General features: G+C 33.6%; 1 protein-coding gene across 9 annotated transcripts in view; it reads right to left on the bottom strand.

The window, feature by feature from the left end:
* KTN1 (kinectin 1) overlaps nt 1–25,823 on the bottom strand; it is a 108,608-nt gene that overhangs the window by 18,100 nt on the left and 64,685 nt on the right. For 2 of the 9 annotated variants that reach the window (XM_027065773.2, XM_027065777.2), the window contains exons 18-34: nt 25,214–25,282; nt 20,148–20,182; nt 19,642–19,732; nt 18,884–18,952; nt 18,210–18,247; nt 17,436–17,526; nt 17,219–17,287; nt 15,898–15,935; nt 15,151–15,241; nt 15,005–15,073; nt 14,506–14,543; nt 12,013–12,103; nt 9,736–9,804; nt 8,662–8,699; nt 6,954–7,044; nt 4,872–4,958; nt 1,536–1,625 (exon numbers count right to left, since the gene is read on the bottom strand). In XM_027065773.2, the coding sequence (XP_026921574.1) occupies nt 1,536–1,625; nt 4,872–4,958; nt 6,954–7,044; nt 8,662–8,699; nt 9,736–9,804; nt 12,013–12,103; nt 14,506–14,543; nt 15,005–15,073; nt 15,151–15,241; nt 15,898–15,935; nt 17,219–17,287; nt 17,436–17,526; nt 18,210–18,247; nt 18,884–18,952; nt 19,642–19,732; nt 20,148–20,182; nt 25,214–25,282 (1,164 nt within the window). The remainder of the gene's footprint in view (nt 1–1,535; nt 1,626–4,871; nt 4,959–6,953; nt 7,045–8,661; nt 8,700–9,735; nt 9,805–12,012; nt 12,104–14,505; nt 14,544–15,004; nt 15,074–15,150; nt 15,242–15,897; nt 15,936–17,218; nt 17,288–17,435; nt 17,527–18,209; nt 18,248–18,883; nt 18,953–19,641; nt 19,733–20,147; nt 20,183–25,213; nt 25,283–25,823) is intronic. The other 7 variants (XM_027065778.2, XM_027065780.2, XM_027065776.2 and 4 more) reach the window with 4 other exon arrangements.

The following is a 25,823-nucleotide window of genomic DNA, read 5'->3' as shown; positions in this document are numbered from 1 at the left end:
AATCCAGACTAGGAAACTTCATATGAAACCATTAGGTTTAAAAAAAGACAGAGAGAAGGGGTGTTGCTGACATTTAGGAGGGGATCCATGGAATTAAAAAAAAAAAAAAATCTAAGAGACATCTTAAACCAATTACATATTGACCTTACTTAAGATCCTGATTAAAACAAACTAAAGTAAGTGGTGGGGCGCCTGGGTGGCTCAGTTGGTTTAGTGTCCGACTTCAGCTCAGGTCATGATCTCATGGTTCCTGAGTTTAAGCCCTGCGGTGGGCTCTGTGCTGACAGCTCAGAGTCTGAAGCCTGCTTCGGTTCTGTGTCTCCCTCTCTCTCTGTCCCTCCTCAGCTCATGCTTGGTCTGTCTCTCTCTCTCAACAATAAATAAACATTAAAAAAAAAAAAAAAAAACTAAAGTAAGTGGTTATTTCATTAAAATTAAAAATTTATATAACAAATGGAGAAATGTATTGACAAAATGTATGAAATTAAAGATTTTTTTCATGTAATTTTTTTAAAGGAATCCTTATCTTTTAGAAATACATACTAAAATAGCTATTGATGAAATGCTCTGATGTTTGATTTCTTTCAAAATAATCTAGAAAGTACAGGAAAGGAGGTAAAACAAGACTGTGTATTGATGTATGGAAGGGGGTACATCAGGCTCATTATGCTATTCTCCTTTTCAGTGTGTATACAATTTTCCATTAAAATTTTTAAAAAAAGACCTACAACACCATTTTACAAAACTACGTGCACACTCACTTTCTCTGCCTCAAATATTCACTGTAATAATTCTGTGAATCAAAGCAACTTTTCTCATTTAACCTCAAGTAAAGCAAGCTGTTCTGTACTACCTTCAAGCCTTTTGCTTAAAGAAGTTAACAGATGTTGACTTTTGAAAAGAAAAAAAAGCCTCAAAGTATTAAACACATTTAATTAGAAAATAAAGTGCTCCTAAAACTAAGAAGCAATCATTTAAAATTAAGCTCTATTTTGAAAAAAGCCATTAAAAACATTACTGATGGGGCGCCTGGGTGGCGCAGTCGGTTAAGCATCCGACCTCAGCCAGGTCACGATCTCGCGGTCCGTGAGTTCGAGCCCCGCGTCAGGCTCTGGGCTGATGGCTCAGAGCCTGGAGCCTGTTTCCGATTCTGTGTCTCCCTCTCTCTCTGCCCCTCCCCCGTTCATGCTCTGTCTCTCTCTGTCCCAAAAATAAATAAACGTTGAAAAAAAAAAAAAATTAAAAACATTACTGATTTAGTAAACATTAAGAAATTTTTCTTTCCCAAATATGCTTATGATCCTCTAAATAATATATTACGTAAATTTTGTAGCATACAACAAAAGTATCAGTTGTATAAAGAGAAATGAGTTTTGAACCAAGTTATTTATCTTACCTACTCAAAAGCACCCTAAGTTAAAAATGGAAAAGATTAAGGAATAGATGTACTTGTGAACCAAGTGCAGAATGCTCATTACAACTTCCTTGAATAATGATAAAGATGACATGTGCAAAGAAATAAAAATCAATCTTACCAAATTAGGAGGAACAGACACCTTTGGAAATAATTTTTTGAGAACTTCTTTAGCTTCTAATTCAACAGCTTCCACATGTTGTTGTCTTTCCTAAAGCAGAAGATGAACCAAATCAAACTTACAAGATTATAGAATTAAAAAAAAAAAAAAGTTACAGTCTTTTAAGTTCTAAGGGAGAAAAAAGTCACAGTATTTTAAAAATTCATCTTAATACTGGTATAAGTTAAAAGTTCTCTTCTGAAAATATTAAAATGCTTCTGTAAGAAAAAATCTGCAAAATCTCTAAAGCATCCTAAATAACCATGTCTTATATTAATCAAGCCAAGGCAATATCTGATAATTCCCTTGCCATTAGAAATCAAGTGATTTGCCCCTCAATTCAAAAAATAGGAACAAAAATAAGAAAACAAAAAATACACTTCCTATAGCTAAAACTTTAAACTACATGTTATAAAAAACAACAAAAAAAACACTTCCTATAGCTAAAATTTAAACTATATGCAAAAAATATGCATCTGAGCAACACTGAGGCTTATGGTCTAGCAAATCTCTCTACAAAAAAAAATGCACTACTGATGGACTATAATGATGGGATTAAAATGGCAAATCTCACATTTCCAGCTTCAAGGTCAAGTGAAGTTACTTATGCTAAACAAAGAAAAAAAAGGCTGTCAAAATTTGATGGGTGGTACATATGGGAAAAAGAGGAAAGAGGAAAAACTCATGGCAATTAATTCACTAATACCAAGCATCAAGAAAACTAATTCTGACACTTGTAGGGACTCTGTCAGCTGTAAATTTAAAGGTATTACAAATGCATGTCTAAATTTGGTGATTTTAAAACCAAGTACAATGGGTATCAATTATTAACTCAAAACCATGGTTTGTCAAAATTAGGGTAACAACTTGATCACAAGCAAAATAAAACTCTAATAATCAAACTACCTCTACCAGATTTTTAAAAAAATGACATCTATAAAAATGCACACCTAAACCAAGCCAAGAAAAAACATTTATGAAGCTGAGGTGACAAGAAGGCAAGCAAGCTAACAACATCTCAACCCTATCTTTCCAACATCTAAATGCGACCTTTGAAATCCAGTACTGATTTAAGAGGCATATGCACCAATTTAGAAAATCTAACATGAAAATCTAAAATTACACAATAAAAACTAGAGATTAATCATATTCTCTGCAGACATAAAAAAAACTTTACTCAAGATTAGTGGCAGGGCTTTACTAGATGCTTTAATGGAGTATTTTCAATGATTCGATAAAGTTCACTATTTTTCAGAAATACACCCATCTAACTGCATAAGATACATTCATTCAAAGAAAATTAACCGCTGATTCAGAATTAATTCACAATTAAGAGGTCATTTTTATCATCTGACCACAGAAGTGGTAGAACGATCACCGAAGAAAAATAGGAAAAGAGGCACTTTTTAGAAAGCTTTCCAAGGTAAAAAGAATCTAAGTAAAAGAAACAAGTGTCAAACTTATAACAAGAGGCAAAAAAAATGAGAAGTTACTTTTGATTTGTACTAATTTTGCTAAAAAGTTTTCATTTGATACAGTAGTTTGGTTGTGGATAGCAATCTCCATTCTACTTTAATGCCTAGAAAAGATCTTATGTTGAAAATTGCTATCTTTATCTAAATGTAATATATACGAAGTATCTTTCATGTGAACTTATCATTGATAGTAGCTCCTCAAGAATACTTACTAATTTAAAGATAAACCTGAAAAAGTAGTATACCATCCTCTCCTACATTTTAGGTAAGATTATTACTTATTTGTATCATCTAAAACACTAAAGGAATTCTTGTACATACTTCTTTCTCCTCCAACCTAACTTGTGGTTCTGAGTCAATCAACATCACTTTACACCTAGGCTACCTGAAAAACAGTCTAAATTCCATTAAAATAGAGGAAGACTGCAATTTCTATTCTCTGTAGGAACACTGGCTATGTAAGAAAACATCATGCACTTGGTGATAAGTTTGAAACAAGGGTAAAGTTTTATACTCCTCACCAATCACAGGATGAAACATGGATAAATTCTAGTTCTCTTTTGTAAACAATATACAAGAATGCCTATGACAGTGGCCCATAATTTCTTGAGGAATGGCATAATAAGTAATTAGCACTTCCCAGAAACCCAGTCTCATTAACAAAATAGAAGCTAAAAGGCAGGTGTTAACAGTGAAAAAGAAAGTAAAGAGAAACTACCCCCCCTCCCCCCCCCCCGCCCCCACTGCTAATGGAACTGACTGCAACTACGCTCAAAAAAAAAAAAAAAAAGTCCTACCTGGCCTAGATCATTCTTTTCCCTGGCCTAGATTTCTCTAGTCCCAGTGTCTGCCAGTTATCTCAAATTTAGGTTTTGTGAAAATTAAGCCCAGGTGAGTAGGTATAGAAATACAAATCTATTACACTACAGGAAAAATAAAAGATTCCCTCAGTCCACAAAATACTTCCAGAATGATGAGCTGAATCACATAATTAACTTTATTAGCCCATGTACAAATTTCAATACTCCTGTTCCACATTTATTCTTGGTAGGAACTTTCAAAATGCCTGACTAAACTGGCACATTTGTCTCAATCATTAAAAACAACTCTTCTCCATTACATTTCATTAGAATCTTCCAAACCATCCAACAACTTAAACTCAGGAAGAATATCCTTTACCATTGTGAAGACAGAGGGAGCTGTATGTTTCAGGAGTACTTTACATACTCCAGTCAGGAGAATAATCCCTTCTATTAATATTCCACACTATACATAACACATGCCTCATTACTGTCCAGCCACTTCAAAACCTTAAGTTTAATTTTAATTTCATCTCCTCTAAGGAACAACCCAGCCAGAATTGATCGCTTCCCTGTACTTAACACTTTGATCATTTTCTACCCTGTGTGAGTCCTCTTGGTGTGCCCCAAAGAACCCAGCAGATTTCATGTACACCTATGTATTCAAATGTGTTTAATTCGGTTAGATTTTGAGGGGGTCAGGGTTTTTCCCGAGGCTCTTAACCATCCCCCGAGGCATACAGTGACAAGGGCTTACATGGGTAGCATAGGTCTCCTGAGACTCTACAGCTTAAAGCAGTAATCACCAAAGCTCAAACAATCAGGTAATCACAACAAACCACATGCCCAAAATTAAAGCTTTGAAGAATAGATGAAAAAAAGCAGAGATGACAGAGATGATAATGTGGATAAGGAGATTTTATATTTAAATTGCAGTAAAATTAAATGCTTTAGTCTGATTTTAAGACAAGCTGCAGATTTTCTCTGTTCGGTGGATTGTTTCTAGGAGTTAGCATTACAACCTTGGAAGTCTTGTTCACTTTGTCCTGCAGCATTTTTTCAGTTGATGCCAATGCTTCCATTGCTTCCCAGTTTTTCTCCCGAAGGTCCTAATCATTTTTAGAAAGAATGATTTCAGTTTATCCATTATTGAAAGATTTTTGCTTTTTACTTCATCAGTATTTTGCACTGCATTTAAATGCTGGTTACTGCAAAATTATTTCAATGGGAAATATGTATATTAGCAAAAAAATAAAAAGCAATGTTTAGAAGTCTGAATGAGAAAATAAAGATGCCCACTTCCCATGTTTTAGTATACACACCAAATATGCCAGCTGTAGAGTAATTACTATGCATGTGTGACAAAGAAGAAAGCATTCAAAAGTAAACACACAAACCAAGATAAAAATGATTTCAGGTACATCAAATATTAGGGGATTAAGGACAGAAAATACACAAGTATTGCAAAAAGATTTACATTGTGGCTTTTAAACGAGGCCCATTATCACTCGGACTTTCCACTGTGGCATAACTTTCCCCTCTAAATAGGTTTTATCAAATTAACGCATGTTGAGTCTACCTAAGAATAACATAGTCACTGCACTTGCACACGTGTATGCCACAAAGCAACCTGACATGAGTGTATGAGCTACCTGATCGAGGCTGAAAATGGGGAGGCTAGAAAGCTATAAAACCACATTCTCTTGGAAGAGAAACAGAAGTCATTGGAAACTGAGCTCTGAAAGATCTATTTTAACAGCATTTCATTAGCAAATAGAAGTACGTACAATCTGCTATATTTCAGTCTTTCTTCAGATTGAGAAATCTAAACATTAAAAACAAAAAGCCAATAATCACCATTTACTGAATGCTTACTTATGTGCCCAACACTGAACTTGGTGCTTCATGTAAATTCTCATTAATCCTCATAACATTTTATAGATGGGGAAACCACAGCTGGGGTCATTTCAGAAATTTGGCCAAGTGTACACAGCCAGTGAAGTGGCTGAGCGGGAATGGACTGACGCCGCAATCTGCTGGCCTCCAGTGTCCGGGCACTTCTCACACACTTCCATGCCTGCAGCGATGCTGCTGCGTTACACTGGTATTACTACGTCCTCCCTGCCTCAGAATCCGGACGATAAAACACAGTTAAGATGTTAACAATATATTGGCAAATTCAAATATATTGGTTTTGTGGCCAAGCAATGCTGTTAGTAATGTTACACAGACACACAAAGGGCAATTCACATACCTAATTTTGACAAACTCTGGGGTGCAAGTACATGTCAACTAATGTTAAATTAACAAATTAATGCAGACTTTGAAAAATTAAACTTCCATTGGAAAACACATATCAATTTCCCATCAATATCCCCTTAGAGATTTCAGGAACATTTTTAACCTTGCTCAAGTCTTAGCAAGCATACTTTTGTGTGCAAAAATTCCTTCTCTAGCAAGAAATGGTTGGATTTACAGGTATCACCTTCTGGTCAGAATTTTTTAAGAATCACCTAAATCACTGTCTATTCAGTAAAAGTATTAAGATTTGTATTTCTTAGGGCACTATCCTCTTCCACTATACTGTAAATGTATTCAGGTTCTGAGGCCTCTAACATGCTTCGTTACCAAAATTTGAACCACCTCTCAGTTAAAAAAAGGGAGGTTCCAGAAGGCTCCGAAAGACATAATTACTGAAAATATTGAGTTTCAATACTGGCTTACTTTCAGTTTACAAAAAGGCTAGCCTAGTCAAATTTTAAAAAAATACAATGGATTTTAAAATATTGAGATGAAAGAATTTTTTCAAATAAAAGTTCAACCAAAAGTCAATTGCATTTTAATAAAAAAATTAAAATCTGAAGCTGTAATATAGTTTCAATACTTAAAATTATAATCAGAAATATACAAATTAGTCATTTCATTTATTTATTAAAATATGTTCTCTAATAAAATGATTAATAATCCTCCCAAATAAGGTACACACAAAACAGCACAAAGATTAAGAAAAAATCTACATTAAAAGTAAATTAAAAAAATTCTGAATCATGGTATTTCAGTGAAATAATAAAAAGGAAAGTTTTATTCTGACAAGATTTGCTTACATTGTTTTTCTTCCTCTGGTGTTCAACAGCCTCCTTCAAAGAATCTAACTCATTCTGAAGACCAGTTATTTCTTGCTCTCTTTCTGAAATTCTAAACCAAAACATGAATACACATAGCAACATTTTAGGCAGTGAACATGGTATTTACTACTACAAAATAAAAACAGCAAGCAGACAATGCTTTGCAGAATGTATTAACAGGTAAACTCTTTTAAACTTAACTATTAATTGTCACCATGGAAAACCTATTCCTGATGCATTCTTATTTTCAAAAATGACTTTTACAATATGACATGCTGATATTTGTGCTAAAGAGAAATCATCCCCTGAAGAAATAGTTTATGAATATATGAACTGCTGCAGTTAAAGTTGTTTCTATTTTTATCTATGGCAGAGAAATGGCTATTTTCAGAAGAGTGAAAACTGATGTACAAGCATTCCCTTAAATATTTTTTCCAAAAGGCAATGAAATCAGTTATGACTTTCTTTAAATGGCTAACCCACAACAAAAGTGTGATATTAATGTAAGGTAAGTGTCATCATTTTCATAACATTATCAGGATTCAGGTTTTTCTAGTTCTAATGCATTAGTTAATTCCCAGAAATGCAGAAAGCAATGGCAAAGATTCCCAATTCAATTCTGTTACAGTTGAGAGCAGCTTGGATATAAAGTCAAATTACAAATAGCTCTTCCTTAAGAATAAGGCTCTATACAAGGGGTTGGCAAATTAGGGCTCTGGGCCCAAACCACAGACCTTCTTTGGCCCTCTAGCCAAGAGCTGATTTTACGTTTTTAAAGAATAAAAAAAAAAAAAAAAAAATACAAAGCAGAACTCTGTGGCCCACAAAGACTAAAATATTCACTACATGCCATTTACAGCAAAAGTTTGCTGACTTTGCTATAAATAGTCAAACTCCAGACTTAATTCACCAGTAAATAATTCTAAACCAGTAAGCCAACAACCCTGTAAATGATTCAAGATGGAACAACACTTAATGTGGTCAACATCTAGCATGTTCAAACATACCAAGTTAGCCAAAATAACCTTAAATGTACCCTCTGAGAGAAAAATACCAGCCAACAATGAAAGAGAAGTGCTTCAGCATAAAAAGTCCCCTTAAAAGATAGCAACCATAAAGATGATGAAATTTTTTTTTTAAATGCAGAAGCAGTGGGGTGCCTGGGTGATTCAGTTGGTTAAGGGTCCAACTTCTGCTCAGATCATGACCTCACAGTTTGTGAGTTCAAGCCCCACACTGGGCTCTCTGCTGTCAGCATGAAGCTCACTTCGGATCCTCTGTCCCCCGCCCCCCCCCTCAAAAATAAACATTTAAAAAATTTTTTAAAATAAAATGCGGAAGCAGAAACTTAAATTTGCATCATCCAATTCCACAATGATATCAGAAGATAACTGAGATAATGTAAGGTAAATAAGTAAAGCTTTGAAAATACAATTTAACTTTATTCAGATGTTTTCTGAATGCCTAAAAACCTCAAAATCTCCCTCAACTAAACTCTAAACACCATAAAAAGGTACATCAGTTCAGCCAAGGGCACAGCTAAACTCTAGTGACCTGCAGGTGCAAGAAATCTAAATAGAATTAGAAAAATTAGGTGCCATTTATAGTTAAATTGCTTATCTGAGAACTGTTTAGCACATAAAAACAATTACCACTTCCCCAACTGTGAATCAAAATTATTACTTACACTTTTAATAGTTCTTCATGTGGAGGAAAAGATGAGGCCTGTTAAAAGAGTTAAATATTATTTCAAAGTAAAGCTTTCTAGAAGGCCACAAAAAATTAAACTCTTCTCAGATATAAATTAAGACAACAAAGGTAAAAATACTATATATTCTGTATGCCTGTCACCAAGTAATTTTAATAAAAATATGTATACATTTTAAAAATGTACTGAGTACTAAATCAAATCATTGTCACTACATACTTAAATTCTTTACTTAACAAGTATTTATCAACTTCCTAGCATGTGCAAAGCACTGAGTTAACACATTAAATTTTCCTACTATACAATTCATATTGACTATATTAAGCTTCCAAAAGTCCAAATAACATAAGTGAAGTTAAAAGAAAAACTAAGAAAAGTTAGCTTGCATGTAACAGAAAGTTAATTTTACGTAACATGCAAAAGTACACAACATACAGTATTTATATACCTTGAAGATTATAACCTTTCATACTAAACTACTATACTATAATCTCCTTGCTGAGAGGGACAAATTCTTTTGCCCTTCATAATACTTTCTAGTTTATATACAGTCAGAAAATAATTGAAAGGATATATTGGTAACATCTTTAAAAAAAAACGTATTTCCATTTTATTTTTACCAAGAAGAATTACGCCTTGAAAAAGTATTTTAAATAGTGGTAAACTATTACGGATAATATTACACATTTTCTACTTTCTCTCCAATTACTCATATTTTTACTGAAGGGAAAGGGAAAATGGTATACACCTACATTTAACTATGATAGGATTTTAATGGGCTTGCTAAGAAAAGCATTCTGGAGGATCTGAAAACATACACACACACATATATAACAGAGCTGGAATATAGATAGTAACATTATTTGTGTATGCTTTATAAATTATATATTATTTTGGATATGACATAGCAAAATTTTTTAAAGAAATTTGATAAATAAACCAACATACTTTATTGTCAATAAAAAGGCATAATGGTAAGAATACTTATAGACAGTCTGAATTATGTAACTTTTCACCACATAAATGAAAGGCAAGCCACCTAACAGTACCTACCTGTTGGTAGTTCTGTTGCTTAAGCTGCTCGATTTCAGATTTGTACAATTTGTTTTCATCCTGTACTTCCTGTTTAAAAAAAAAATTTTAACATGAATACCTGTGCAGAGATTTTATTTTCCATATAAACTTTTGAAACATACCATACAAGCCAGGAAAATTCTAAAATAGTAATAATTTTTTTCAAGTGAGAATATTAAAAGTAATAAGCCCTATATTAAAACACAGTATAAGATGAGAATAATTAAATTATTCAGTACCAATCTGGGAGTGGGCAGTCTCACTGGAAGAAAACAGGATCCAGAAACAGATCTAAATACCTATAAGAATTTAGTATGGGGTGACATTTCAGATCAGTAGGGCAAGTTCTAGTAACATTTTGGGCTGGCTATTTCTCTGCTGATAGGACTGTCCTGTACACTGTAGGAGGTTTAGCAGTATCCATGGCCTCCATTCACTGTATGCAGTAGCAGCTCTCCACCGCTGTGACAACCAAAAAGTCTCTAGATATTGCTAAATGTCCCCTGGCGGGCAGAACCACTGCAGTAAAATAATAATGGATTATTTAATAATGTGGCTAGCATTTTTTTCAAGGTTGAAATGTTACTCTCATAACTTAAATAAATTACATATACGTAAGACATCAAACAAAAAAGTAAATTATAAACATATCGAAACACATGAAAATATTTTTCATTCCAAGACTTAACACTCAGGAAATTACTTATATTTGAACACATAAAAGTTTTAAAATTCCAAAAAGGAGGAGAAATAACTATTAAATAAAAAGAAAAACTTAAAAAAACAAATCACTTCTCATATGACAAAAGGCTAATAATTTCCCTTATTATATAAAAAAATATTATAAATTAATAAGAAAAAGTCAATCTAGAGGAAAAATGTAAGAAAAACTGAAGGCCAATTAATAGACAAATGAAGAGTACTTACCCCCTCTCTCACAATCAAATACAAATTAAAATAATCCCACTATCTTTCTAGCAGAGTATCAAATGTTTTCATCTCTGTCAATGTTGGGAGAAGATGAAAAGGAAATGGCCCTCTATTGGTGTAAACTTGTAAAAACCACTTTTGGAGGGCGACTTAGCATTATCTAACAAAATTAAAAATGAATCCACTTGGGAGAGAGAGAGAATTTAACCGAACCAACACTTGGAGCATGAAATGTGAGCAAGAGCAGTTGGGACAATGCAGCCATCTGCAATTTGCTATCATTTCAAATCAATGTTCTGTAAGTATGTTCAATATTAGCCACAAGATGAAGAGATACGGGTTTTCAATTTTATCTACCTCTTTCAAAAAGAAAAAAGAAACCGCATAAACCTTTGACCCCAAAATTCACTTCCTGGAATTTTAAAATACAGGCAAAAGTATTAAAAATGTGTGTTTAAGGATATTCACTGTTGTAACAGGAAACACAACTCTAAATAATCCAGGCATCTGTAAATCAGGATTGGTTATATAAATGAGGACAGATGATACAAGAGAACACCATGAAACCATTAGAAGTTGAAGCCAGAGGGGCACCTGGGTGGCTCAGTCAGTTAAGCGGCCAATTTCCACTCAGGTTATGACTTCACAGTTGGCAAGTTCCAGCCCCACTCTGGGCTCTCTGCAGGCAGCATGGAGACAGCTCCGTATCCTCTGTACCCTCCTCTCTCTCCCCCTCCCCAACTCGTACTCTCTCTCTCAAAAATAAACATTTAAAAGAAAGTTGAAGACAGAAACGTGCTTATGTGGAAAGATATCAAAAACATTAATAATTGAGGGAGAAAAGCCAAATACAAATGTGTGCATGGTTAAACAGTGTGTTTAAAAAACAAGTACAGGGGCGCCTGGGTGGCTCAGTCAGTTAAGCGTCCGACTTCAGCTCAGGTCACGATCTCACAGTCCGTGAGTTCGAGCCCTGCGTCAGGCTCTGTGCTGACAGCTCAGAGCCTGGAGCCTGTTTCAGATTCTGTGTCTCCCTCTCTCTGACCCTCCCCCATTCATGCTCTGTCTCCCTCTGTCTCAAAAATAAATAAAGGTTAAAAAATTAAAAAAAAAAAAAATTAAAAAAAAAAGTACACACCTACACACATATTTTATGCATGGGCACTTTCTCAAAAGATATACAAATAATTGATAGTTTTCTTAGGAATGAGACCCAGTATCTGCCTGGGAGGAAAGAGTCTCTATCCTATTTTTTGTGTAGTTAAAATTGTTTAAAACATGCAAAGACAAATCACAAAATAATTAATTTTAATTAAATATATTCACCTGTAACAGCTTTGTTCTGCTAGAAAGATCACTCTCTCTCTCTTTTAGTACAGTTTCTATTCTCTTCATTTCATTTTCCTTTTCTTTCAACCTAGAATTTTTACAAAGATCTGATTCAGTTATACACATAAAAAAGGACAGACTTCTATATCATCTATAAAAAAAAAATGATAGCAGAAACAATGCCTAACAGCTCTTTCGCCCCATATTATACCAACTTATAAATTTGTTTTAAAAGATATTATTCCCAGAATCGCTCAACTCAAAGTACATCATAAAACTGCTAAACTTTATTTCATAGTTAACATTTCTTAAGTATGGCTTTATCTAAGAGAAAAATCTAAAATAAAAAACATAAAGCCATAATTAGTTGACCTGGGAATTTACAATATGCCCAAGCCTTTGTGAAGAGATGCTACGTATAATTTAATCTGGTTCTCCCTTAGCCAGTATAGGCATAAATCTTACTCTATCTAGCTCAAGTGAATCCCAATTGCCCTTGTCACCCTATGCAACAAACCTCTAGAATAGCACTTAATGCTATTAAAATGGTCTGTTTATTTCCTCAGGGCAGGAACCCATCTTGGCCATTTCAGTATTCCCAGTGCCAGAGGGCCTGTAACAGACTCTCAATTATTTGTTGAAATGAACGTTATTTTTGTCCCACCGTAATGTAGAAAGTAAAAATAATTTCAAGATGTTTATAAGTCTACATGAAAAATGACAAAAGAGAACACATGAAGAACAGGATTAAAAGTCGGGGCGGGGGGGGGAACCCCAGCAAAACTTAAATACATACTGCTAAGTGAAAGAAGCTATTCTGAAAGGCTACATTCTGTATGATTCCAACTATATGACATTCTGGAAAAGGCAAAATTATGGAGACGGTAATTATGGAGATCAGTGGTAGCCAAAGATTGGGGATGGAGGTTAGAGGAAGGAAGGGATGAACAGGTAGAGCCAGGAGATTTTTAGGAAAGTGAAACTATTTTGTATGATACTGTAATGATAGATACAGGTCATTATACATTCCTCAGAACCCACAGAATGTACAACACCCTAAGGGAAACTACAGACTTTAGTTAATAACAGTATGTCAACACTGGTTTACCAATTCTAACAAACATACCACACTACTGCAAGAATAAATAACAGAAATTGAGCGGGGGTAGGGGGTATACAGGAACTCTGTACTTTCAGTTTTTTCTGTAAACCTAAAATTGCTCCCCCCCAACCAAATTCTATTAATTAAAAAAAGAAAAATATGATGTAGCAATAAATCTAAAAACACATTCTTTAATGACCTAAATACCTATTACAAATGGACCCCAAATGTGTCTCCAAGCTTTCTATTAGCAAATGAACAAAGCACCTTAACAGTTACACAAGGCCTCCAAGATAAACAATTATGTTACACATATAAGAATTTTAGTGTCGGGGCGCCTGGGTGGCTCGGTCAGTTGAGTGTCCGACTTCGGCTCAGGTCATGATCTCACGGTCCGTGAGTTCGAGCCCCGCGTCGGGCTCTGTGCCGACAGCTCAGAGCCTGGAGCCTGTTTCAGATTCTGTGTCTCCCTCTCTCTCTGCCCCTCCCCTGTTCATGCTCTGTCTCTCTCTGTCTCAAAAATAAATAAACGTTAAAAAAAAAAATTTTTTTTTAAATAAAAAAAAAAAAAGAATTTTAGTGTCAAGAGGAGACATCTCCTTTGTCTTCAAAAAGACAATGACCTAATATCCTCAATACCTTACTTTTAAAGACACATTTTCAAAGGGCCTCTTCTTAAATATCAATAAAGACTGACAGCATCACATCAAAGCAAAATCTGTTAATTTTATAGTGTGCCAAAAAGATGAAGTCCAGATATCTTTCTTACCACTGTAGACTGATTTAGCTTAAAAGAAGACTTTATAAGGTAAAAATTTTCTAGTATAAACATCTATAAAGACTGGTGATCAGATTTAATATTTTTAGTATTCAGCACAGCATAACTGATAGGACAACAGATAATATTCTCTTCAATAAGCAAGTTACTTTTCTAGAAAGATTCAATCATCTTCATCAAGGCTGTAACTAAGATTATCTTCTGGTTGATTCAGAGCTGTTATACTTTCAAATACAATGATTTCAATTTGAAATAAATTTAACCTGTCTTTAGAATAATTGCATACTTTGTTTAAAAAAAAAAAGACTTTAAATAAAACCAGTCTATATTAGCAGAAAGAAGGTATCAGAAAATGGATTTGAAGGGCTTGGAAAGAATAAAGTCTCCAGGTATCTGAAAGCACTTAAAAGGCCTCTTTTTTATTATGCCAAACAGAGACTGCCCCCCACCCCTTTTTTTTTTTTGCCTCTGGGCCATAATTCCTAATTTAACAAAAAATGATTTAAAAGAAACTCAATATGAGTTTTTTTCCAGAAAGCACTTGAATAAGTGCTTTCTGGAAAATTATGAGAAGTTCCTCTTTTAAAATGCTGGCTAAAATTTTACTTACACCGTCTCAAGTTCTTCAAATCGTGATGCAGAACATGCCTAAGAAACAGATTCACATTTTTAATTCTAACATTAAAAGATCAGGTACTACCAATACATACACACACACACACACACACACACACACACACACACACTACACATAATCACTCACCAATAAAATAAAAATGTAATTAAATGTTAAAATTAGGCTGTTTATAAAACAGAATGAACTTTAACTCAGTTTTTAATATCCACCTCTTAAAGGATTACAGATTAATATAACAACTAAACAGATACTGAAGTATGAGTGAAAAAGTAAGGATAGGTAATACTTTTAAACTTAGGTTGACAAATCAGGCAGAAAGACCTAACAAAGATAAAATTTAATTTATTCTATCAACAACAAAATTATGATAAACCAATTTTTATGACAAGGAAACTCAATTTATTTTCTAGTACAGTAAAAAAGAGATTTATCATTTCTTATGTAATATGCTAGTAATCTGTTTATACTATACCTCTTTCAAGTTATGTTGTGCTATCTCCTGAACATGAGCTTTTAAAGATTCATTTTCTTCTTGAAGATCCTGAAAAAGAATTGGTATGAACTGAATTGACATTCAGGTATAAAAAAAAGTGTGTATTTTTGTTTTTGACTTCTCACCTGCAACCATTTAGCTCTATTGGCTATGTCTTTCTCCTTCTCTTCTAAAACAATCTTCATGGTATTCATCTGTTCCTCCTTTCCTTTTAATCTGACAATAAGTTAATAAGAAGCATCAGTGAAAATGTTATAGGACTATACAAACAAAAGTGGAGACTGTAAAAGATTTTAGGTTGTATTTACAGCCCAGGCTGATACAAAATAAACTAAAAAATAAATATTTTAAGTATACAGGCCAACGTGATTTTGCAGATAATAAGTTAAGAAGTATAGGACAATTAAAGAAAGAAATTCCATCTATCACTGCAGATCCAGATCTTGAATAAATTAGAGTAGCCCTACTCTCATCCCATAACATTCTGTTTAGGCCAATACCAGTGAATTTAGACAGCTTATCATCACTGGTCTGGCTATGAATTATATAGCCAGTTTCACAGTGGCTATTAAAATAGGCAAAAAGCAACATCTCAGTTTGAGGTCATATTCGGATTATAAATTATGAAAAATAAGACTTTCCACACTATCCCCATTCCCATCATAAAGTCTGTAAGTTAAATCCCAATGGAAAACTTAAGACCATGAGAGCTTTTTGAGATATTACTTCATATTCCTAAAAATATTACTTGAAATTAAAAAGAAGTTATGATTTTCATTATAATTGCATTTGATTTGTATTTGACTTGCATATACTTGTATTTAACTTGTGGAAAAGAGATATTAAAGGAAAATGAAAGAAATGGTACTTACAAGTTCTGAAGCTCCTGAATTTGAGAGGTGATAGACAACTGAAATACAAAGAAAAAACCTTTCAGAAAAAAAGCAGTTTATAATCCTTTCAATTTACCTTAAGCCTTAAGATAAGCTTTAAAAGGTGTAGACTTTAAATTACAAAGATCCTAGCTGAGGGACAGCTGGGTGGCTCAGTCCATTAAGCATCCAACTCTTGATTTTGGCTCAGGTCATGATCTCCCGGTTTGTGCAATCAATCCCTGCCTCTGCACTGTCAGCACAGAGCCTACTTGGGATTCTCTCTTTCTCCTCCACCCTCTCTGCCCTTCCCCCATTCATAGGTGCGCACACGTGCACACTTCTCTCTCTCTCACAATAAATAAACATTAAAAAAAAAATCCTAGCTGAATTATTCATGCCAAAATGAGATGTGTTTTGATTTTGCCTTCTCTGGTTTCCAATGACAGTAAGAGTAACAAAATAAAAATATGAACAGTAAGTCTGAATAATGTGTTAATTCTCAAGTCGTGAAAATTATAGAGTAATAACTGTACATACACCTCCCTACCGTATCAGAGCTCTTCAAGGACAACTACTCAACAGTACTCTACTTTGTCCTGCTTTTCTCATCATACACAGTAGTTCAATACTACATTTTATCCCTCACTCTCTTCACTGTCCTTTCAGATTTTGGCTTAGATGTCAGTTCCTCAAAAGACTTTCCTAATCTCTCAATCTATATTAGAGAACTGTGATATTTTCATCATACCCTGTTTTGTTCAACACATTATCTTCAATCACTAACATAGTGTTTTCACAAGTAGGAGGAACTCAGGAAATATCGTTGAATAATTGTTGGATGAATCATCTCATCCACACAATCTCACCATTTTTTCAATGAAGCTTTATCAGATTAAATTCACCCACACCCTATATGTCCGGTAATCCCAGCTACCTCTGAAATCCCCCAATGAAGTTTTACTTGGTTCTACAGGCAAAGGTTGAGCAATATTCTATAACAAAACATTTTGATCCATGCAATTTAAAAAAAACAAAAAGGTTAAAAAGATTTACCAAACTGTTTTGTATTTAAGTTGGCAAACTAAAATGAAACATTAATACACAAAACTTCTAGAAAAGAATCTTTAAGAGTTAAAAAATACATTGATATCAAGAACACTTTCTCAAATCAGGCAAAAAATAAATAAAAAGCACATAACCCAAAATACTTACAGCACACTACTGAAAGTTTTTTTCTGAGTAACAAGAAAAAAACCAAATAGCTCATAAATACACATACACTAATAAATCTGTCATGCTATGGCTCTGGGATGTTTACCTGTTGAGCCTTTTCAAGCTGGATATTTCCTATTTCTTCTTTTAGAGCCTCTATTTCCTGTTTCAAATCCTTGACAATGACAAAACAGACAAGATTGGACAATGGAAACATAGAAATTGACATAAAATGCAATGTACAGACAAACACATGAAATTAAATGATATTCACTAAGTTGATAAACAAAAATACAAACACACAATTTTCTCTTTCTCAATACCTGAATAGTTTTCTCCTTATTAGCAACTTTGAGAACTTCTGCTTCCAGAAGCTCTTCCACAGACTTGATCTTTCCATCCTTTTCATGGATCCTTAGATGAAGAAATGCAGTATTAAACTTTAATAGAAATATCAAGATCCACCAAGACATAACAGAACCAAATCATGAATAGTGCCATCCAAATCAACTCTTCCCATTTTAAGTAAGATAGCAATGTATCTTGCAGATAAGAAGGAAAAAAAAAATACTTAAGTCTTTCTAAATGAGAATTAATCAGGATATACCAGATGGCTAAAGCCTATGCACACAAAGAGAAGCAGGTGACATGCTCTGAAAGTGCAGAGGATGTTAAGAATACCCTGAAGAACACTAGGGACAATCAAGTTCCTCTCAACAATATTGGCTTCCAGAGTTCTGAAAGCAGTGGCAGAACTTCTACACAATAATGGCATCAAACTCATAGACACCTCAAGACGGTATATGATCTCTCTATCCAGTATAACCTGTTCTTACTGCAAAAAGAGAAAATTAATAATTTGATGCCATAAGTTCAGAAAATAAATGGAATCGATTATAGAAATAGATGTTTTAGCAACCACACTACCCTAAGGAAGCACAGCTAAATTCTCTTAATCCACCAGCAAAAAATTCTAGAGTGGAAGGTTAAACTATTAACATACATCAACTGTCTCAATTGCACAATAAAACAAGATTCACGAGCACTAAGAAAATGGACCAAAAGAGAAAGACCAGTTTAAAAAGGTCATTACTTACACTTTCTTCAGTTCTTCAACTAGAGATGCAAAAGAAACCTGGAAATAGGAGGGCATCCTACTTAGTAATCTGCTCAAAATATAAATGAATTCAGAAACAGAAAAGTATATTATCCTTAAATTTTCCACTATACCAAAATCCAAATGAGAAAAGTAAACCCAGGAATTAATTCTTTCTAGATTTTTTTTAAATGTCATAATAATGAAAATGAAAAGCACTCTGAAAGTAAGTAGCTTTAAGGGTATTTACAGTTAAGAAAAATCAATAGATAACAAGTTACAATTATTCAATTAATAATTCTAACCACATGAAAAGAACAAATAACTAGGAAACTGCCCAATTTCAGAGAGCTTCTTCTACTGCTACTTAGAGTCAGTCTTGCATTATACTTGTATACGCAAAACCTTTTATTGCCGTAGTAAGCAGCAATGACATCCTATCTAGAGGACTCTACCCAGTGTCTGGTGTACAGGTCAGCATTCAATGAAATGTAGCTTCTAGTACTGTTAATTAAGTCCCTAATCATTCAGATGAAAACTCTTGACAATTCCACACTGGTAAAGGGAGGAATTAACAACAGATCTGCTCTATTTGAACAAAACAGGTTTGTCCATTGTTTAAAAGAGAACATTGTTTTAAAAGAGAACAGTTGTAAGATCTACTGAATACACTACCTGATCATTTTGCTTAGCCTTTAAGTCTTGAACTTCTTTCGTCAGAGATGAATTTTCTGTTCTTATTGCCTTTTACAAAGACACATAAGCACAACACACTTTTACTTTCTAAAAAATTAGCTATCTTCAAAATACCCTACCTTCTCATTTTTCTTTAGCTGCTTCTTTCCATCTCTAGAAGGTCCAGAAATCTCCTTGTCACTCATGTCTATAATTCTCTAACTTCTAGAGATAGCCAAATGGATCTTTAATTCATTTATGCCCACAAGTATTTCTGCTTATGTTTCCACCACTTTAACAGCATGTTGTATACCACTTATCAAGTCATTTCTCCCCCTAAACTCAGATACATCTTTTTAACATTTCTTCCAGAAAGAAGGAGTCAAGTCAGTTAAGGCTAATGATAATCACAAAACACTACTGTAGATTCTCCTTTCCCTGGCTTCCAATACTACCTCATGAACTTATGAAGTCTGCTAGTTATCATTTGGTTATAATTTGGGCAAGGGTGGAAGAAAGGAAGCATATATAAACCATAAAAACAGTATCTATTTCATTAAGACAGTGAATGCTACAATCAACTACACATTTTGGTATTCCTAATAAAATGTTACATTTCATGAAAAAAGATATATTCATAAAATGTGGATAACTAATATGAAGTTTCAAAAGCTATGGGGAAAATATAAAATTATAGTAAATCTCCTTCACGTTCACTAACTACCCCATAAGAAAAACAAATCTATAAAATGCTTTACATTCAGTTCCTCCTCTTTTGTGGCCACCTGAATAAGTCCAGTTTCAAGTAATTCTTCCACTGTCTTCAACTTCTCATCTTTTTCTTGAATGCTAAATTACAAATTTAAAACATATGAATTAACTATTTTTCAAGGTAAATGCTATTACTGCTAAATATTTTACATCAATCAATTCCTGTGTCCATCATTTCTTATAAACTTAATTCTACAAAGGTTTGTGAGGATCTCTCTGATCATGGTCTAAGGGTACTTCTTCTTTAACAATAAGTAAAACATGTTCAAGTAATACATGCTTACATGCTAGCCTAAACAAAATCACCACCACACATAATGCCACAAACCTAACGTAAGCCCAAATCAAATCACTCAACAGCACATCACCCTCTTCCATTATGAAGTACAAAGAGCATTTTAACAACCTAGATTAATATAGTTAGTAATTCTGTTACCTCAAATTTGGTAGAAATGAGTCATTAAAATATAAAAAGAAAATTTTAAACTCTCACCATTTTTCCATTTGTTCCACAACATCTTTATTAGGCTAAAATAAAAATCACCAAAAAAGGAAAAAAGTTTAATTTTACCAAGTTTGATGAGGTAAAACTAGTTCAGAAACAGAATTCTATGAAAATTATTTAGTTTTAATTAGACCCAAAATTTAGGAAGGCAATCCACACTTGAAGACTGCTGATAATTAAAGAACTATTTAATTCAGAAAACACAAGACAGTAGAGAAGCAATTACAAAAAAGACACAGAAAAAAGATAGGCATAATATGGGCTAGCAAAATGAATTAGTACCCTATAATTTTTTAATTACTATAAAAGAAAACCTTAAGAATAAGAAGAGAACTTGCTTCTTCTATATCAATTCAATTCTTCAAATATAAAAAACCCAAAGCTCTAAAGCCTTGAAGGCCAGGAAAGAGACTTTGTTCTTTCTTCTTATAATTGACTTTTTTTAATTTTTAAAAACTATGATACAACATATATATGAGCAAGTGCAAAAATCCTGTGTACAAATCAATGAACTTTTAACATGTAAATATTATGTGATTCCACTTAAAACATAATGTTTTAAAACAGATTGTAAACTGCAGAAGCGACCCATGAACGTATTTTCCTTGTAAAGCATTAAAACATGAAAGTTAACTGCTACTTTTAACCACTTTCCTTCTAGCATCTCCCCAGAAACACAGAAGTCCCCACTGCTATAATTTGTGTCCAGAAGACGGGCTTTCTTCCCCCTTGGCATTTCCAAACCTTCAGGCAATTAAGCAGCCTACCAAAACAGGCTTGGGGTCTTTTTCCTTGAACATTTTTTCTGCCCATCCCAGTTCCCGCTGGTACTCTTTGAATTTTGCTAGTTTCTTACTTTTCCCCCAATTTTATTGTAACCATTTTTCACAAATACTACTAATTTTTCCATTGCTAAATCCAAGTCCTAAGACTCTACTTCTTACGTATTTCTAAAAGTAGTCCCCTTTGCTTCAATGCCTGAGGTTAGGCCCTCAGTTTCACTCATCTCAAATATCAAAATACCATACAATCCTTCTCTCTGCCTATAGTCTGTAAGGATTATTTTGTGAGGGGTACAGGAAGAACATCCCAATGGGAAAAACTTTCCTATCATTAGAAAAGAAACAGGAGCTGTCAAAAGTATATTAAGTCAGGTTTATAAACTATGAAAATAAATCATATAAGTTTATAAATCTATCAAGATGGGTTTTTTTGTCCATTTTTATTTTTGATGAATGCCATCTGACAAAAAGATTTAACAAAAAATTTGTAACTATGCATGATGATGAATGTTAACTATTAACGAGACTTATTGTTGTGATCATTTCACATTCTATACACATGTAAGTCATTATGCTGTACACCTGAAACTAATTTGCTATATGTCAATTATATCTCAAAAAAAAAAAAAACTTTTAACACTATTATCTGCACCTTAATCATTTATTGTATTATATCTTTAGTTCTACATACTTCTCCCCCACACAAATTCAAACACTTCATTGTTACCAGAGTGATCTAAAATGTTAGACAAAACATTTATTCATCCTTGTAATACCCTTCAGAGGTTTACCATAAACAGGCTAGATCAAGTTCATGGTCCTTAAACAGCATACAAAGTCCTTCATAATTGGGTCTTAGCCCATCTTTCTCTACTTACACCTCAAACTTTACACTTCCACAACATGCCAGTATACTGTGAATACACCAGTCTGGCATACATTCCCATGATTTTTAACACTGTATCCCCTTAGCTTGAACTTCCTGTCAGGGGTTGGGCAATTTTTTTCAATATCGGGTTTAGTTGTTCCTACTCTGTGGTGCCTCTTCACCCTCACTCTCCTCCAGATAGAATTTATTATCTCTTCCTCTAAACCTGTACCACAGTTCAAGAATTTTATTCATCATACTTTTCTGTATGACACCTCTATCTCCACACTAAGCCACATTCTTGAGAACAGGAACCAAGTCTCATTCATGTCTGTAGCTTCAGCATGTAGGACAATATCCAACAGACTCCATTCATAAATATGTAATGAAATCAATTTCCTTTAACAAGGTTACAGTGTAACAAATACTCTTGGTCAACAGCTCATCAAATAATTCTAAAAAACTGACCAGTTTAGCATCTATCCAACCTTTTTCCTTTATACATAATTGGCCTAATCTAATTCTGTTCTCCCTAGATGTTCTCCAAAACTACAATTTACGCAATAATAAATCCCTCTACAATAATATACAACCAGGCAACAGGACAAAAAGAAAAATTTCCTACTCCTTATAGTTTTTACTTAATAATTCTGATCACTGAATCTTTAAAATCTACCAAAATAAGAATGAAAACCCTGCTCTTTTGTTAAAAAGAGCTTAAAAAGAAAAAAAAGAAAAAAGAAAAGATACTTCAGAACCCTGCCTCCCCAGAAGTTTATTTTATTCTGAATAAATTAGATCTTAGTAACTGATTTATTTGTATCATCATCCACAGGACTGCATCCAAATGGAGCCTTCCCTTCTTTAGTGTATGAACAGGTTACCTTACCTGGTATTTGTTGTCTTTCTGCTTCCTACACCTGAAGAAACAACAACTAGGCACCATTACTGGTTCCTGTTTCAATAAGCTCAATCTTTTTCTCCCAGATAAAAATCCAAAGAGCAAAAGGACTGAACTTTTTTTTTATGTAACTAGACTGTTCATCTCTCAACTGTCACTTGGAATTCTGACTGCTGGGTAGGAAGGGGTTAAAAAAAAGGTGGAAATGAAAGAAATTAAGATTACACTAATTTTCCTCTCTCCTTTCACTAGCAATAGCAATAAAAATGAACAGAGAAAAAGCCAAAGATGGTTCTATGGTCTGCCAAGTTGAGAGAAGTTACAACCACAACCAAAACATACCCATCCTAGTTATACGCTTTCTAAACTATTTTTAAAAGACAGAGCTTTAAGAACAAGAAAAATTCTAAGAATTACCAAAGAGAAAATCTTAAATTAGTACCAGTTTTCCCTCCTATCAAATTCTTTTAAATACATTTTTTTAATTTAGATATAAAATTTTGTTCCTTGGATTAAATTGGACTATTCTTCATTCAAGCAAAATCTATCACATGTTAAAGGTTGTCATTTTAACAGAATATCTAAAAGTATACAGAAACCTTAGCAGTAGGTGGAAGGCTGACTCAGTTAAGGTAGAAATTAGAGGATTTTCTTTTTTAATATTAACTTTCACACACATGATGGGGGATTTTACGTAAGATATTAGAATGGCAATTCTTAAGTCCTCATACAATCTTTAAGGAAAAAGAAAAATTTGAGGCTAGTGATTTTGTTCTTACCGAATCAGGGAGAATACATTTTTAGTACAGAACTAAAATATTAAAAGATTTTAAAGTTAAAAGATTTGTAAAGATTCAGGTTTTTGGCTTAAATGTAAGTGAAAGTAACCAACACCTTTAATACTGGAATTCCAGGGCAGATTCATCTGTTTCTAGACATTTGTTTTACCTTCTATGAAGTTAATTTTAGAAAGTATTTAAAAGCTTATATATTGAAATAGGTGACTCAGAATCTCTGATAACCAACCCAAAATTTACATTCTGCTTTTCTGGGTAAGAATTAACACAACCAAAAATTATCAATTTTCACCTAATCCTAGTCATTAATGTTGCATCTCACACACAGTATTTTATGTTGCTACTAAAATTTTAGATGCTGCCAGCTAAACTGTAACCAGAAACTATGAGGGAGGAAAAGTCTCAGATTTGATGAAATAGATCTCTTATAAACTATGCCACCACAAGGGAAATGAGAATAAGATTTAAGAATAAACCTTAAGTATTACTTTAGCATTACGGTGGCATGAAGTCATGTCCCTGCACTGTACTAAATATCATCAGTTTAGCATTATCTCCTCTACTGCCTTTTGTTTGCAAGGATAAAGTATATACAAAGTAGTAAAGATTATGCAAGGCACTTACTATCATATTCAAGAAGGGGAGGAAAAAAAAGTAGATTATTTCTTGAAAAGTAAAGAGATGTGAATGAAATACTTCCACAGTATTTGGCACAGCTTAGTAGCTAAACCAATTTAATATCCGCATAATGTAAATTTTAAAATAAAAAAGAGAGCATGCATCTGTGAATGGAAGTGCTATCATTTGCACTTATGTGCTATCATAACTTCAGCTTCTAATACAGGTTCCCAAATTTAACACTGTTAGAGCAACATTCAAAGTTTCTATTTTAATGTGTCATCTAATATCAAGAGTTTCTAGAATATTTTTAACACTGGAATTTGGAGAGTTATGTATAAGAAAAGTCTGAAGGCAACTAACTCTTAGGAAAAGCCATACAATGGACATTGCCTGGGACTCTAGTTTATGGAGCCATGCTTACTCAGACCATTATATAATTTCGATGGCTTGCTAAAAATACAGAAAAAAGTATGATGACAGTAGAGGGTAGAGAGGAGATGGAAAAATAAATATCCAAAGGGAGAGGAATTAAGGTTTAAGATACCTGTTAAAGGCCAAGTACCAGGCTAAACACTATACATAAACTTCCCCATTTAAATCTAACATATTCATGATGTAAATAACATCTCAATGTGAAAGACTTGAAATGAAAGGTCTCAGAAGGGTTAAGCAATTTGATCAACATAATTGCTTTTAAGTGCTGATAGCAAGTGTTAAGCCTACTTACTCTTTTTAAGAAGCCGCTGTTGCCTTAGAGAAAAAGGTGAGGCTCCAAAAATGTAAGGACTTTTATCCTGAGAGCCAACTGTATCAAAAGGACTTAAATGCTTTTTATGTATCCTATTACACTTTTTTTTAAAGTGCTTATAAATAGGAGGTTAGCATTAGCTTCCTCTCAGGGAAGAAAAATTCTATTTCCCTTAATTTAGGCACCTGATAAGCACAAGATGAATAGAAATGCAATGAAAAGACTTACCTATCCCTTAAGTAAAACTCCTCAAAAAGAATGCATTGGTTAATATTTAAGAAGAACCAGATCTTGTTAATATTAGATAGTTCTACCCTGTGATTCACAAAAGCCTTACCTGTTCAGAAACAAGAGTCTGTAGCTTCTGAACTTCTAACTGTAATGCTTTGTTTTGGTCATTTAGAATCTGAAAGAAAGAATCTCAGAGTTTACTGTTTTATTAAGAAAAGGTAACCAAGCAATCATCTGAATGGGTTAAAAAAAAAAAACCCATATTATTCAAGTACTCATAAAGTGACAGGTGAATTATATACAAACGTAAGAATACAAATCTCATGTGGTTTCATTTTCCAGTTTCAATGAATATATATTTCCAAAACACAGAAACACAGTACTAATATATAAAGTACATGTACAATTGATGAGGGAAACAAAGGTAAGAGAAATGCAGCTTAAATTAAATTTCCTTACAACTTGCAGCCCACTGATAAACTCCTGAAACATGCAGAGTGTGACCTTCCTCAAGAAACTCATTGCTGCCTTGGTGCCTTAATGTTTATGTTTCATTAAAAACTAAAAGTAACCTTATCTTAACAGCAGCTAGTCCCTTCAAGATCCTGAAAGCCTTGCTTCAAAATTCCTTAGAAACTTACTTCCCCCACTCCCTCCACAAACTTAAAAGTATATAGTCACACCTCACAATCCCAGTGCAGTTCTTTCTGCCCCCG

The sequence above is a fragment of the Acinonyx jubatus genome, chromosome B3, assembly GCF_027475565.1.
Source record: "Acinonyx jubatus isolate Ajub_Pintada_27869175 chromosome B3, VMU_Ajub_asm_v1.0, whole genome shotgun sequence".
In the NCBI taxonomy this organism is placed as follows: domain Eukaryota; kingdom Metazoa; phylum Chordata; class Mammalia; order Carnivora; family Felidae; genus Acinonyx; species Acinonyx jubatus.
Note: the sequence above shows the minus strand (reverse complement) of the source record. Positions and strands in the feature narration are given on the sequence as shown.